The sequence below is a fragment of the Pavona decussata genome, unplaced genomic scaffold (genome assembly GCF_977016875.1).
Source record: "Pavona decussata unplaced genomic scaffold, jaPavDecu1.1 SCAFFOLD_28, whole genome shotgun sequence".
NCBI classification, from domain to species: Eukaryota; Metazoa; Cnidaria; class Anthozoa; order Scleractinia; family Agariciidae; genus Pavona; species Pavona decussata.
The window spans coordinates 1,721,531-1,737,403 of NW_028145451.1; the positions used below are offsets into that span (position 1 = coordinate 1,721,531).

General features: G+C 39.5%; 1 protein-coding gene across 1 annotated transcript; it reads right to left on the reverse strand.

The window, feature by feature from the left end:
- Positions 1–163: 163 nt before the first annotated feature.
- LOC146485039 (pre-mRNA-splicing factor RBM22-like) lies at positions 164–12,452 on the reverse strand. Its single transcript, XM_085103991.1, has 9 exons — positions 12,359–12,452; positions 11,661–11,714; positions 10,318–10,347; positions 9,362–9,494; positions 8,987–9,087; positions 8,146–8,318; positions 3,429–3,629; positions 2,480–2,718; positions 164–940 (listed from the first exon to the last, which is right to left on the reverse strand). The coding sequence occupies exons 1-9, from the start codon at positions 12,410–12,412 to the stop codon at positions 528–530; spliced, it is 1,398 nt and encodes a 465-aa protein (XP_084960117.1). The 5' UTR covers positions 12,413–12,452; the 3' UTR covers positions 164–527.
- Between the last annotated feature and the right edge of the window lie 3,421 nt (positions 12,453–15,873).

Below are 15,873 nucleotides of genomic sequence, written 5' to 3' on the forward strand. Positions count from 1 at the left end.
TTCAGCAGATAAAAAAAATGAATAAAAAGGTAGAAGCTTATGCTTTGTCCAAATGCAAACCTTAGTCCTTGAACTTTATATTGAACAGTTTTCCTTTTAATATAATAAAATAAAACTGTTCTTTTACAAATTAAAGACAATGTTCATTTTGGACAGCATACTTCTGATCCAGGAGGGAATCATTTATTTACTTAATATTCCATTAGATAAAATACTCGTTTAAAAACCTTAACTAAAACAATAATTATTTTGTTATTCTTAATAATTATTGTTACAGAATCGATATTTGATGAGGCAAAATTGAACCAAATTTGCCGTACTATACAGGAGATTTTTAATGCAAGATGTGAATAAAATTATCAGGTTTTAGGAATTCTAACAAGTCAACCATCATTTACAACATGTTGAAACAACAAAATGCTGTCTTTAAAATTATTCAGCCACTATGCTACACATGCTTGTCTGTTTTTAAGAACAAGAGCAACAATGTTGTGTCAACATCAAATGTCATCTCACAAAACACCAGCCTAGGAACTAGGAGGTGCTGGGGCTGGTGGACGAGGCCCCCCTTCTCCACCTTTTCCTGTGCCCAGCCTATGAGGGTCCTGAGATGGATAGTGTATTGGCGGAGGCCCAGGTGGAGGGCGTGGCATACCTTGCCGAAGAGGTGGAGGCATGCCAGGAGGGGGAGGGGCACCATAAAATGGCATTGGAGGGGGTCTGAAAGGTGGATGGCCAAATGGAGGAGGGGGCGGGAATCCACCAGGTGGGAGAGGTAAGGGATGTCCCATAGGGGGAGGAGGCATGCCTGGAACCTGCCCAGGGGGTGGTGGTAAGGTGGGTGGAATGGGAGGGGGGCCTGATGCTGGTGCTGAGGACGGAGTGCCAAGATTGAAGAAGTTTGCCTGGCTTTTTTCTTCTGTCGGTGGTGGTGGGAGAGCTGGAACAGGAAGAAAGAAACAACACTCAGTATTTTAAAAGGATGGGTGCCTCAGCTGTCACTGTGGTTTGCTAAAGAGACAGATCTGATGCTACTTTTGCTTGCTTGCAGCTACTAGCTGACTGCGGAGGAGCCAGAAATGAGAGATCAGACATCAGCATATAGAAGGCGCCTCTGGCTGCCGCCTCAGTCCATACACAGTATGATATCACCCCACCCACCCAGACCAATGACGGCACAAGTCAGATAGACCATGACACTGGGAACTCTGTGCCTCACTCTTTTTGAACAGTGTCATGGGTTCTTTTTATGTCCTATTCCAATTAACTTAACTTAACTTAACTTAATTAGCTTGACATATTTTGACTGTAGATATATACATGTCGTGTTTTGAATTTCTTCTTTACAGTAATATTACCGTAATTCTTATCGTCAAAGGTAATAAATAAAGGTATTATAAAATAAATATTATTAAATATTAATTAACATGCAAGGATGAAGGAGACCAGGCCAATGGCTAAACATCACCGCCCAATGACACGATCAGCCGAACTGAGACATGGTGTTAATCACAGCCACCATGATCATATCAGTTATTTCATGACCCTAGTTAGTGGTCCGGTCAGGGATCAAACCTGCACCTCCCGCTCAGTGGTGCGATGCCCGATACTCTACCAACTGAGCCAACTGGGCCGTGGTTGGTTAAAGTGGCTATTGCATATTTTTCTGCTTACACTGGTTATAGAGAATATTATCTACTTGAGGTTTGTAATAAAATTATCCATCTGTCTCCTAGATTATGTTGTCAGTAAATTTTTTGAATCAGCCAGCATTAATTTGGATTTTGGATTTAACATCCAGAGAATTTACCAAAATATACATACAAGTCTGAAAGGTTAATTTTTTTTAATAATTATTGTTCATCATAAGGCGACATAAGACAATGATTGTTTTGGCAAATACAATTGAACGGCTGAGAGCATAACCATCATGTTAAATTTTAGACCAATTTTTGTTTTGCTCAAAAGTGTTGGAATTTTTAATGTGGCCTTTGATTTGTCAGAGTACATCTCTCTTTGTTTTTTCACTGGTTTACAGTTAGTCTTCAAAAAAGAAATGAAAAGAAAACCAAAGAACGACACGGAACAGATTCATTGGAGTGAGAAAATACTGCAAAGGCCACATGGAAAACTTCAAGCATGTTTGAGCGAGACGAAAAACCAACCTAAGATTTGACATAAGATGGTCATGCAGGGTGCAAAGAAAGTCAGTTTTACAGCTTGCCAATCGGGCAACCTGTACCTAGCATGTGCAAGCCCAAAAGTCATTTCAGCCATCCCCAAAAACGTTTTGATGTGCAGGATTGATTACACAGTTCTTCTGTCATTTCAATTCCTCAAAAACTTCACTTGCCCGTCGGGCAAGTTAAGAACAAAGTTCACTAGCCTGATAGTAAAATCCACTAGCCGCAGGCTATTGGACACTACTTTCTTTGCACGCTGTTATGCTCGCACCCCTTATTGTTACCACAGTACAAACCTCCTGGTAATCCTGGGACAGGAGCAAGGGCCACACCACCCTGTTTTCCAGGAGTGGGTTGTTGTCCCTGAGATTTGCCCCACATGATTTTAAGTCTTCTTCCTTTGAGAATCAGTTTGTTGAAGGAGCGTTCTGCTGCTGTTTCTGCTGCCACTCGTGACGTAAAGCAGACAAAGGCGCAGTTCTGTCGGGGAACCATTGTTATTGACCGCAGTTCACCAAACTGATAGAAATAGTCCCTGGATGTAGAAAGGATGCACATTATACATGTATAATTGAAACAAACTGCAAAAATACTTGCGTAACAAAATTAGGGGCAGCAAATAGTACAAAATGTACACATGAGACTTGTGAAGAGTACTATTTTCCTCTGGAACCTGAGACTCTTGAAATCATTTTTTCCAAATGCTCGACAGACTTGCAAAGTGAATACAAGATGTCAAAGCTATCAATTACCAACTTTTTTCAAGACTTTGATACTTCTTCAGCACAAAGTTGAGACTCAAGAGATCTTCACAAAAAAACTCAGACAGCAAGAAGCAGAGAGCCGTTTGAGAAGAAACTACGACACTTTTGAGATAAAATAAAAAATTTTGCTCAAGGTCCTATTACTTTTCTTAAAAACAGTTTAAAAAAAAAACCCACAATGCTGTACCTCATCAGCTCCTAAACCCTGGATTCAGTTTAAACAATGAAAGCTGTGAATCAGAGGCAGGGCCCAGCAGGGGCTTTGTGTTCATAAATTAGTCTCAGAAGTAAACACTACAGGAGATTTTCTCCAAGAAATATTCATTGTTTGAGAAGCTATATCAAAAACTCAAAAGAATGTTTATTTGATTTCCAAACTTCAAGAAGTGGGTTGAAAAAAAGAGGTGTGACAAGTTTTTTTTTTAACCAACTTCAAGGATGAAACAATAAAAAACGATAATAATTATTATTATATTCTCACCTCAAATCTCCCTCTTCTACCTTTCCTTCCAGCCCTCCAACATATAGCGTGGTAATTGACTTATCTGAGGGAGGCTCCAAAGACGGCATGCTTTTGGCCTGCGTAAGAAGTCGCGCTGCTACTGGATCACTTGTTCCATAGTATCTGTCTTTGATGTTTTGATCAGCCAAAGGATCATTTGGGTCGGTGGGCACGTCGTGTCTAAAAGTGAAATGAGTAGAAGAAACATATGCTAATATTTCATTATTATTGAAACAATGGAAAACTGAAGGTAATTTTCTTCTAATCAGTAACTCAGACTTGTCAAAACTGTTTTGTTTCCATTCCCCAATAAATATGCTTTAGTTCCAAACTTCACAAAAAAGGATGGTTTGAGATTTTGGATACATTCATTAAGATTTCAACAAGAGGAACAGGACAATGGCTGTGCAAAACTGGCTACCGGTAAGTAAAAATACATGAACTATACATAAATTTTGTAGTCCAATATCAAATATACACTGTATCATAACTCGTAAGAAACATATCCATGTTGATTTGGGGGATTAAAAGCTTAAGTGAACAACACTTTGTTTGAACTAATAAATGAGTGACCATTTTTAGCCCCATTTTCAAATCCAAGGCCATGCTTTGTAAAATTAATGGTTAACTGTTTTACCTCCCACCTGCTGTGATTTTTTACAAACGTTATGTTCAGTTTGTATATTTATTTTACTGACTTGTAGTGTCCCCAGTTAGCGCTACAATGCAAAGTCCTTCAACACTTAAATAAAGTCATAATAATTTATAATTTTTGTTTTTATTTGTAAACTTTATCTATTATCCATCTGGGCACAGTTGTTCAAAGCCTGATTAAGCTAATCCTGGATTAGCACAAACTTTGATTCGAGTTTAATATTATTCCTAATCAACAAAGATTCTTCCAAAAGATTTTCAGCCAGCTCAGTTTCGACTTAGACTTTTCTTTACATTTAGTTAATGAAATTAGCCTTTAAGCCCATTTTAAAGAGCAACAATGAAAGCCTTATAGTGTTCCCAATTAGCGCTACAATGCTAAGTCCTTTGACACTTAAATAAAGTCATAATTTATAATTTTTGTTTTTATTTGTAAACTTTACAATGTATCTATTGTGTGGTTCCAGAAAATATCCATACCCCCCCCACGGAGGATTTTTTCAATTTGACCCCCCACCCCCCACGAATTTCCGTTCCAGAGGGTCTCGCCGGACACCCCCCACCCCCTCGGAAATTCCTCGATTTTGCCACATGGGCCCCATACCCCCTGGAAAATTCCATAAACGAATAAATGCAAAAATTACGTTATTTTTTTTTTTTCTATCACCTTGCTCCTTTTATAAATCTCCAGCCGTTAAGTGTACACGTAGATTTTAAAAAATGTATTAATCGCAGAATAAATATTTTCTTACGGTAAACTTTTAAATATGAACATTCAATTTGCCCGCATCACATTCCATACTAATTTTTATCGTGCATTGAAAATATATCGAAAAAAACATATTTGTTAGGTTCAGAATAAACTTGTTGGGCTATGAGGTGTCAGAGCTGTGTGATAAACTTTCAGAATTTTCCCTAAAATGAACACGGAAAAGTCTAATACGACCTGTTAATATTGAAGTGTTAATTAACAAGCAAACGAAACCTAAAATGTATCTCATAAAAGCTTATCATTATATTCAATCATTAAAGGAGACTTTCACTCAGGAATAGAAAAAAGACTGAAAGTAAGGGCCTGTTCACATGGAGGTGGGGGACCCCAGGTAAGTGAGGTACCCCGCTTCGGTGGGGTTACCAATCTCTCCATACAATCTCTCTTTATTTCTTGATTGCGTTCACATGTGAAGTGGGGTACCTCACCGAGGCGGGTTGCCCGGTCAGCCGAGGCGGGTAACCCGCTTAGCTGGGGTGAGTTTTCTCCATGTGAATGCTGGAGGTGGGGTGGGGTGATGTTCATCCGGGCAATTGTCTCTGAATTCAGTACAAGCGTGGCGAGCTTTTTCGCAGATATCACCTTCAAAACATCGACAACAATGCCATTGAAGAAAGTTCTGAAGGAGTTGAAGGTGCATTTGTCGAGTCTGATAACCAAGCTGGTCTACCGGTCTTGGATGAAGGTGAAGTCGTGCCTGAGAACAACGAAACGAAAAGTGTCTTCCATCCGCCATCTTTATTGATATATGTACTTAGCGACCACGTGGTAGCTTTTTAAACCTCACCCCAGCGCCTCTAGCCTCCCACGCAGTCGTTTTTAGGGGACTCGTATTACCTCCTCCCCACAAACGCCTGCTTACTCAAGCGCCACATTCCTTTCCCATTGTTTTACTCCCCAAGCATCCTAGCCAATTACCATCGAGGCATTGTTTAATGACATCAAATCAAATTGCTGGTTACAATGGTCGCTTCCGTTTCCCGCGAGCTTTGTACAGTGTCTACAGTCTCTGTTTAATACAGTCTTGAGAGATGCGGGAGTTAAGTTGGAATATATATATTTTTTCACTACTGGAATGGCTGGTCATGGCTGAAACACCAAAACAAATATCGAATGTGAATACAAGCGCTTCTTGTGCAACGTCTTGACACTGCTGGGAGAGTCAAAATCTTTGGAAAAGTGTAATCGATCTTCCCCGCCTGATCAAGTTGACAATCGGTGAAGATATCGCCTCTTACGGGTGCGGAAACTCTGGAGCAGATTTGTTTGTTTGTACGAAGTGCTACGACAGACTAACTCGATTCGAGAAAGCAAAGAAGAATGTAGAAGGCATCAAGGGGAGATCTGCAGTATTTATCAGTCCATTAAAGACTATTAAACGGAAAGTTAAACGACAAAGAGCCGATCAACTTGTGGTCCTTGTGGAAAATGTCACACATGACCCCGAACAAATTGCACGAACAAAGCGAGTTTCAACTGCAAAATCTTTAAAGTTTACCGACATATCGGGTAATATTTCGGTTTCCTCCACATCGACAAGGTCGACAAGATTGAAGGCATTAAGCCTGATAAATATTAAAGCGACTTTGCGTAACCAGTTGGCAAATTGACGAAAATATTGCTATTTCCCGTCATGAATTTTTTTATTGCAGTCAGTTGATAGGCATTTACACGAGAAATTTTGAACGTAGGGCACACGATGCTAAAAGCTCACGTAAGCTCGGTCTGTCTCCGTTGAGAAGTTTTTCACTGTTTCCGAGAGAGGCGTTCTGAGGTCAAGGTCAACCTTCCAGATTTTAGAAGGTTCACTGTGATTGGCTAAGCGGTGGAAAGGAATGTGGCGCTTGGGTAAGCAGGCGTTTGTGGGGAGGAGGAAATACAATTCCCCTAAAAACGACTGCGTGGGAGGCTACAGCGCCCCGGGGTTGCATGTGAAGGCTTGTTTTTTCTGACCCCGGGTAGATGGGGTACCTCACCTACCTGGGGTCCCCCACCTCCATGTGAACAGGCCCTAAGACGTTTAAACAATTTCCAGATGTTTTACACGGTTGACTTTTTAATTTATGCATTGTCAACACAACATATCAAATTACTCTACCCGCCCGCTACTTAGATTTATTCTTTTTACACGCACACCTGCAAAGGTTTTGTGATATTTCTTTTTAAGCAGAATGATTTATCGGAAATAAATATTTCTACAGAAGGCCGAGACAGCTACCCTAATTAGCGCCACGTTTGGCCCGTTAAATATGGAAATGTCGCGCCTTTTTGCTGTCGCAGAATAAAAAAACTTTGTTTATCGATAGTAATCTTCCGCTATCGTTCATGTGAAAAGCTGATTCAAACTTTGGAATTTGACACGCAAACATGCAACGTTTGATGATAAGCCAATTACTGAATTAGAACATGTTTTTTCTTCGCGTACATGTATTTCCGCTTTGATACAAGCAACAGTCTTGCTCGCGATGCGAGCAAAACTGTCGCTCTATTTCTTTTCACACACTTTCACTAGGGAGCCTGTTTGCAGGCACATCATTTGAATAACGCTAGGAAAAAGGTATAATTACTTTTATTGAATTTTGTGGGAATGAACAGTGAACGGAAGTGCACTTTACGTCGCTTCACGTCTAATGCGAGGGGACTGGGGACAACTTTGTGGTCGGCCATTTTGTTTGTTTGTAATCCATATCGAACCAATATCTGCATCATGCTGCTCAGAAGCGCTGTCTTCCATATCCGAAGTCGAAACAATAACGGAAAAATATGAAAACGAATCATTCATTATTTCTGCTTGTCAAAGTTTCAACTGTTTTGGCAATCGAATAAGCACGTAAGTATTTTTCGATTTGCACATTTTCAAATTGATTTCGAACCCCCTGGAAAGTAAACTGTTCGTGTAACCCCCTAACCCCTCGGAAATTTAGCGCTTTCAGACCCCCCTCCCTCTCGGAATTTCTGTGATCCTCCGTGGGGGGGGGGTATGGATATTTTCTGGAACCACACATTATCCATCTGGGCACAGTTGTTCAAAGCCCGATTAAGCTAATCCTGGATTAACACAAACTTTGATTCGAGTTTAATTCCTAATCAACAAAGATTCTTCCAAAAGATTTTCAGCCCTCAGTTTCGACTTAGACTTTTCTTTATATTTAGTTTGAAATTAGCCTTTAAGCCCATTTTAACGAGCAACAATGAAAGCCTCAATTAACTTTTAATCAGCTGTTGAACAATCTGACCCTATACTTGGGCTTTAATAACAAAAACACTGACCTGTAAGGGCATTCATCCCCTCGCTTGCACTCTCCCTTTACCCAGAATGAACAGATATGGGGTCGGTTCCTCTTATAGTAGGGAGTGGTCCTTGCAAGTTTAAGCAGCAAATCACTGGGGGCATTGGCTTTACCAAGTGTTCCACCGGGTGTGGTCCCATCTGAATTTGCCAGCTATGAGCAAATAATCATTATTTTAGTGATATAATTAACAATTAATATGGAGAAAATATTTGTCCAAATTTCAACACGCTGATTGGCTTGTAGCTTTTGTCTATAAGAGTACTACTACTTACAGACAATAAAAATGACGTCAGATACGCATGCTTTCTCAACAGAAAATACCTGTAAAGCCAATTCTGCTCTGACTTTTTCCATGTTATCGTATAAAACAAATCGACAGCAGTTTTCTATGGTTGATATACTGTAGAACATAAAATAACCCATGATTTGTTGAAAAACTTGGTGGTGAAACCACTTCAATCAGTTTTGAACATTTCATGACATCATTTTATGGTCTAAAAGAGTGCAGACCATAGAAAACTGTTGTCGATTTGTTTCAGGATACAAGGAATTCAAATAAAATTAATAGTACATATGGGAATATGTTCACTAAATGGTGTGGAGATGCAGTGGTGTAGTGACAGACTTTTGAACACACCTTTGGTCAAAAGGTTGGAGGCACCAACAGCGGTTCAAGGCTACAGGTTGGTCCATACATTAGTGTGTTGTTTCATTAGGTAAGAAAATCTACACCACATGCAATGCCTCCACAATGTAGCTGGTATTCAATCAAGACAGCAAGAGTCTAGTGTCTACAGCAATAACTAAAAAATACATACCTCTATTTCGACATTCTGAGTATAATATTCTTTGTTGACATCAGATTTTGGAACATCATCTTTCATCCCAAGTGCATGGTCTCTCACTTGAACAGGCAAACCTTAAAACAAAACAAACAAACAAGGCTTATTTAACCGCTGATAGCTTCCCTTGACTGGTTGGCTCAGTTTGCAGAGCTCTAGAGAGGCTCTTGTCCTAGGGTTGTCACAATGTTTTGAAGTAGGTGGGCCTTATTATTGGAGTAGGCAGTTGATTTTGCTGTCTTTCTTTAAAGAAGCAAACAATGAAGTACAAATCATGAAGTAAAGGGTTGTCAAAAGTAGCTGGCAGCTGGCATATGTCTGCTTAAACTCTTTATTTCATTTCAAACTTACCATAATCAAGATCAAGTAAACATGTTTGACAAACATTCTTTAACTTTGAACATGTCTGGCAGACTTCTGTTTTCTTGAATCTCATCCGCGCCCCAGGGCACCAACGGAATACTGTGAATGGTCGGGCACAAATCTGTAATGAAAGTTGGCCACTCAATATAAACTGGATATTGAAAAAAGTAGTCATTACGGACCATAAACAACAATGAGCATGCAACTTTCTGTATTTCGTGGTACTTCGCGGGGTTTTTTATATGGGGGGGGGGGGGGGGGTGGGGAAGGCAGGGGAGGGAGGTTATTTTCCTCCACTGACCAAGTCAGTCAGACTCATGGTAGTGTTGGGAATGTTTGCTAGCAATGGAGTGATTACATGTATTATCAACAGAATTTCTCCTGTTGAAAATCATAGTTACATTCCAGCTAAGCATCCAAAGAACTGAGTAATGTGGATGCCTAATTTTTGGCTAGGACACCAAACAATTCACAGTCTCCGCTTCTTACCCCAGGGTTTTGAACTATCAGGATGTTTGCTAAGGCAACAAAAGTTTCATTCCAATAAAGGGACACATTTGTAGGAACATATGCAAAAGAGTTCCACAAATTTTTATATGAAGGGTACTTGAAATAAATTCACTGAAACACTGACCTTATTGACAAAATATCAGTAAACAATTTGAACGCGTGGCATTTGAGACATTTTAGAACTATGGGACAGGCATTCATAGGACTTAATCCCAAATTTTCTCCAGTTTAAATGGTCAATATGATGTGAATTCATGTTACAGGTATTTTGAGTAAAAAGGTAATCAAACTTTCTCAAGACTTGATGTTTAATTTTTCAGCGTCTTTACTTTTGTTAATTGGCTTATTCACTGGTGTTAAACTAAAGTACTCATCGCTGCATGCTGCAATATAATATTTGACCAATCTAAGCTGCTTTGTCAAAGCCATCCTACCTTACATTCTCTACCATAAGTCTCTCTTGTCTGTGGGAAAATAAATCACATACAGTCATTTTGTTTTTGTTAGTAGTAAATTATGTGGGCCAATGTGTTTAGCATAGAGCACTTACTTTTGAGGAGAGGGGGAAATCCAGAGTACCCTGAGAAAAACCTCTCGAAGCAAGGATGAGAACCAACAACAAACTCAACCCAGATATAACGGCCAGTCCGGGAATCGCACCCGGGCCACATTGGTGGGAGGCGAGTGCTCTCACCACCGCACCTTCCCTGCTCCCTCGCTTACAATATTACTAAAAACAAAAAATATGAACCACTAAACCAACAAAGAGATGTTAATTGAAATAAACTACGGCCATCCATGGCTGTTGTTCAACAAGAAAAACAACTAGTCAAATGGAAAAGAAAGTGTCCCAGAGCTGTAATTAGTAGCTGACAGATAGGGCGCTTTCCATTTTACCAAAATTTCAGTTTAACCAGTTGAAATGCAAATGGTACACACGGATCAAAATTAATGGAAATTTTCCAGAGCAAATGGCCGACCTTTGGAGATACTCCACTTTGTCCAATTACCGTTCCATTTGAACAAAATTTCAATTTCCATATTGTTGTTTTCTTTTGCCATCACTGTGCCATGATGTAAGTTTGAAACAAATGGAGAAAAGACTTTCCATTCAACACAGAAGTTTCCAAAATTCCCAACCAAAAATTTTGCCTATTAGTAAAAGGAAAGTGCCTCTGGCTACTATGGGCGGCAACTAAGGTGGAGATAGCCAGGTACTTAGAGCTCAACAAGAATGGGAAAATTTAATTTATTACTGTTTACTTTTAATGTGGAGCCACCTTAACTCTCCGAAGCCTGACGATATTCTCCGTCTTCCATTTGCATTTTAGTCACTTTCAAACTCTTAGAAGTCCACTATCTTTAAATTGTATACATGTATGACAGAATTTTTTTATTTGCTTGTCATGATCAAATCTTCATGTTGTTCTCATATGAAAACTGAAAAACAAATGCCTTATCAATATGTTTTCTTCCCTGCCTTTGAGGCATATAAAAGTGCCAAATTTCACTTCTAGTTGAGTACAGTACTGTGCAAGACAGGAGACTGGAGATAATACTCTGTCTCATTCGTATAGAAAATAACTGCAAGACCTTCTTCTTCAATTCATGATTAATAGGTACTCCTGATATTTTCAAAGCTATCAAATTGCACTTGCAAATTTTGAGAACTTTCAAAATTCAACACATCAGTCGTACCTACCGTATTTATCATGAATTGTACTCGAGGTCATACAATTTCCTATACAAATGGGACAAATCATGAATTATACATTACCATTCTAATATAGGGATTGTCTCCAAGGCATGTTTGACAAAGAATGGGAAATTCCTGAAATGACATCAACATGAATGATTACTGACAATCCTAAAGACATGTGGCCAACACTGCTCCACTTCGCCTATATGATGTGTATTAGCCTCACAGCTCTTGCAGTGTCCTTGCTTGCTTTACAACCTTTCTGTTTGTCAAAAATCATTTTATGCTTTTTGGGATAAAGTACCTTTTAACTCCCATTCCCACAGCCAAATCAAAGAAAATGGAGCAACTAGAACATGTAGGATCACTATGGTCCACCTCACTTACATGTGTTGGAATACATTGAAGAACAAAGCTTATTAGAGAAGGAACTAATCAAACGTATTGCAAATAAGTTGCACTCTAATATAATTGCACATGCAATTCAAGAAAAATCTAAACTATTTCCCTAATGTGGCTTCAACAAATCTTTGGAAAGTCACAACACCATGATCACCAAATGATAAACAATGCTGTACGGCGTACTACTCCTTTCACAATCAATATAAAACGCTTACAGCGTGCCAATCGAAATGACGACAACACGTGAACGAAATTGTCGTTCAATCAAAAGCGACTAACGCAACAAAACAATATTTTAACATTTACAATAATAATAATAATCATAGAGTAATGTTTCTTTAAGTTTAAATAGTATAATCAACGTATTCTCATACCGCATTTTCCCAGTTTTGTCGATTGTAAGTGTTCGCGCTCTTCGAGGTCGCCATGTTGAAATGTCTCAACCTCGCTTTGGAACCTTTGAGAATCGCGGGCTCAAGGTTTGCTGGGTGAAAGTAATCTCGTACCCAGAGTTTCTTCGGCTCTTACTTCTTGAACTTGAAAGACCGGCCTTGGATTTCGTAAATGGTATTTACCTTTTATGATGTCTGCAGAGGGTATTAGATACTGAAACTAAAGTTTTCCTGTAGTAGTAGAACTCTGAAATAACTCAGTCAGCGAACAGAACCCCCGCCAAAGGCCCGGCCTAGTCAGGCTTCAGCCGAAAACATTGCCAACTGGAACAAGCATTGATTCAACCCCAATAAATTTTGTATCAGTTGTTTTTGTTTAATTTTCCATTTTATTTTTATTGTTTCATGTATTTATATATTTTTATTATCTCCCCTCAGTTTTTACTATTTTAGGAATACGTACACTGACGTAATCGGGTTTCATGACTTGAAACATGCCCTTCTGTCAGTTCTTGTTTGATTTTGCCATTCACCCGCAACTTGAAGAAACCTGATGTGCGGTTAGTGTTTGTATTCTAGTTTATCTAGTTTATCTAACACGTTTTATTTCGCGCTCTCAACTTCCCAGCCAAGCCCAGAACTAGACGAAGCGTGTTTAACGCTCATATTAAGCTGTCATGTGTAGAATCACCCATTCTTTGGGGGCGTTACTTTGGGATGATCCAGATCAGGATCAATAATTCAAGATCACTCGGATCATGGTGCATCAAATGAACCGAGAAATCCACTCTGGGCAAGGATTCGTCGGTTCCTTTGATGCACCATGATCCGAGTGATCTTGGATCATTGATCCTGAACTGGATCATCCCAAAGAAACGCACCCATAGTCTTGTCAGCAGATTGCTAGGATTCAGTTTCACTCAGGAGAATTAATTGTATTCTTCTGTCCAGAGTGAGAGGTCAGAGATTTACGGCATGTTATCAGTGCAGACAAGAGAGGATCCTCTCTTAGTGCAGATTAATATTTCTATATATTTGAACATTGTAGGAGCTGGCATCGTATTTGCAAAGCTTGGTAGTCGTTTACTAGACTGCCTGCAGTTTGAATACGGAGACCAATATAAAAAGCGTTTATTTTTTGAGTGAGTTGTGCGTGACTGTGAATTCTATCTGCGATCTCTACCAGCTTGTTTTCTTCTTTTTCTTCTTCTTCTTCTTCTTCTTCTTCTTCTTCTTCTTCTTCTTCTTCTTCTTCTTCTTCTTCTTCTTCTTCTTTTTAACAAATGTTAAACAGTTTTAGTTGATCCTGTTCTGTATACTGTAAAATCATAGAAATGCACTGATTACATTTGCAAATATAACATGGATCTTTAACATTCCCGGGGGGAACACTTGACCCATCTTTGGGTATAGGGGTGCAGGTGGGGGTTTAAAACCCTGACCCTGTTTAGGACGAAAATAACCTTAAATACCTACCCTGTGTAGTACAGCGCCCTCTATTTTAAGACCCTATTTAGGACAAAGGACAACATCTATCTCTTGTGTTACACAAGTGTTTATTGGCAATAGCCCACTGTCACTTACCGGACGTGATGTTCCACGCATTGAAACGCGAAATACCAATCACAACAGATAAAATAATACACTTCCAAGAAGTGATGGCGAAAAATCCCAAAATTTCGCATTAACAGTGAACTTTAAGTGGAAACTCAATTGACGTGAAGCATTGTTCACTAAAACAAATACAGACTAACGTATCTGATATCGGATTGCCAAATACAAGACAACGGTCAGACTCGCTTGAAATTTTAATTAAAAATTTTGATTAAAAATACCCTGTTCAGGGCAGAGGGGCCAAAAACCATACCCTATCCAGCGGCACGTCCCCGTATAGCTCATATAGGGGAGTACCCCCCTGGGGGAACATTATACCTGCCTCTTACACCTGCCTCTTCAAGACCACTATTTTACCCCACTAACATATTGCAGTACGGTCTGGCATGTTTGTAGAGCTTCTGACAGCTGCCAACTGGAGAAGCTGCAGGAGAGAGCTCTGCGTACACGTTGAACCTCTTTATTACGGACACCTGTCACTGGAACACGAGAAATGCGTCCTCTTTCTTATTTACAGTGAAAATCACCAATAGGCTCGTGCCATCGATCGTTATTATCGTTCAATTTGTATCAACATGTATTAGATATCGAAGAACGGCCTTCTGGAATTAAGTTAGTCACTGAAACAGGAAAGTGACAGGAAATCGCTACTCCTAAGCGTAATGCGGACGGAACAGCTTAATTGAGTGCAGGTCTCAAAACCGCCAACATGTCATATCTTTTTCTTCTTTGAAGATCTTTGAAAATCTACCGTGAGCAGTTCCACCCGGACTCGTACGCTACTCCCCTTCGTAGTGTAGCTTCCGGTGGAGACACCACTGCTTACAGGGCCGAGATCTCAAATCTTGCAACGAAACTGAGCCGTTAAACCAAACTAAATGCCACACAAAGCTCAGAAACTTACTCTGGAGGGCAAAGGTGTATTTAGCGACCAGCGATACAAGGGTCGGACGTCCGAAGTCGGAGGATATCGTTTGACCGGCAATCCAAAATTTGAAATTTCATGGCTTGCCATCAGTCTCTTTGATAACCGAGAGGGCCGACAGGCTATAGTTATCAGATCAAGGAAGGTAAAAAATAGTTTGAGCGAGCAAACAAACAAGCGAGCAAGCGATTATCCGAGAAGAGATAAGAAGACTCTGCGTCACGAAAGGGTAGTAAGAAAGGGCCGGTTGTGTTACGAAATATTTATTGGAATTTACGCATGTCAGTCCTTTGGGAAATAATTTTTTTACGCATGTATTTTTTATTGTTTTGTACCTCCTGTATAGCCGTTGTTAAACCCCACTTTTTACAAATGTATTAAATGTATTAAATGTACCCATTCTTTTCAAAAGTAATTACACAATCTCAACTTGGTGAGTCGGTTGTTGTGCATCAGGCCCCCGACATCTACCTTGTTGATATCTGCTTGCCGGGTAAATCGGTTGGCGAACCAAATAATTTCATATGTATTGTGAAAACATTATTATAAATATGTCATTTCAATAAATAGGACATTCGTCGTGTCCGGCTAGAAAATGAGCTTTACTAACTATGGTAAGGGCAAGTAAAACAGCTAGTTACTCCGTTACTGTCTGGTCTTTGATCTTGAGCTGACAGCTCGTTATTTTTATCTTTTATCTTTCCAGTTTAGCCAGTTTGATCAAAATGTGGAGCATTTGTATGCAGTATTCTAAAAGACGAGTGACATAATGCAGCATTTTTTTTACCATATTTGTAAGAGATGCCTGGAGAGAAGAATGAAAAGATTAAGAAATTACGTAATTTTCCCGGGAGCAGTAAAATTACTAGAAATGTCACACAACCAAGCGGTTGAGTGGATTTCGCAATGCAAATTTTCGCAATAAGATAACGCAATCTTGTCGAGTTTATATCACACC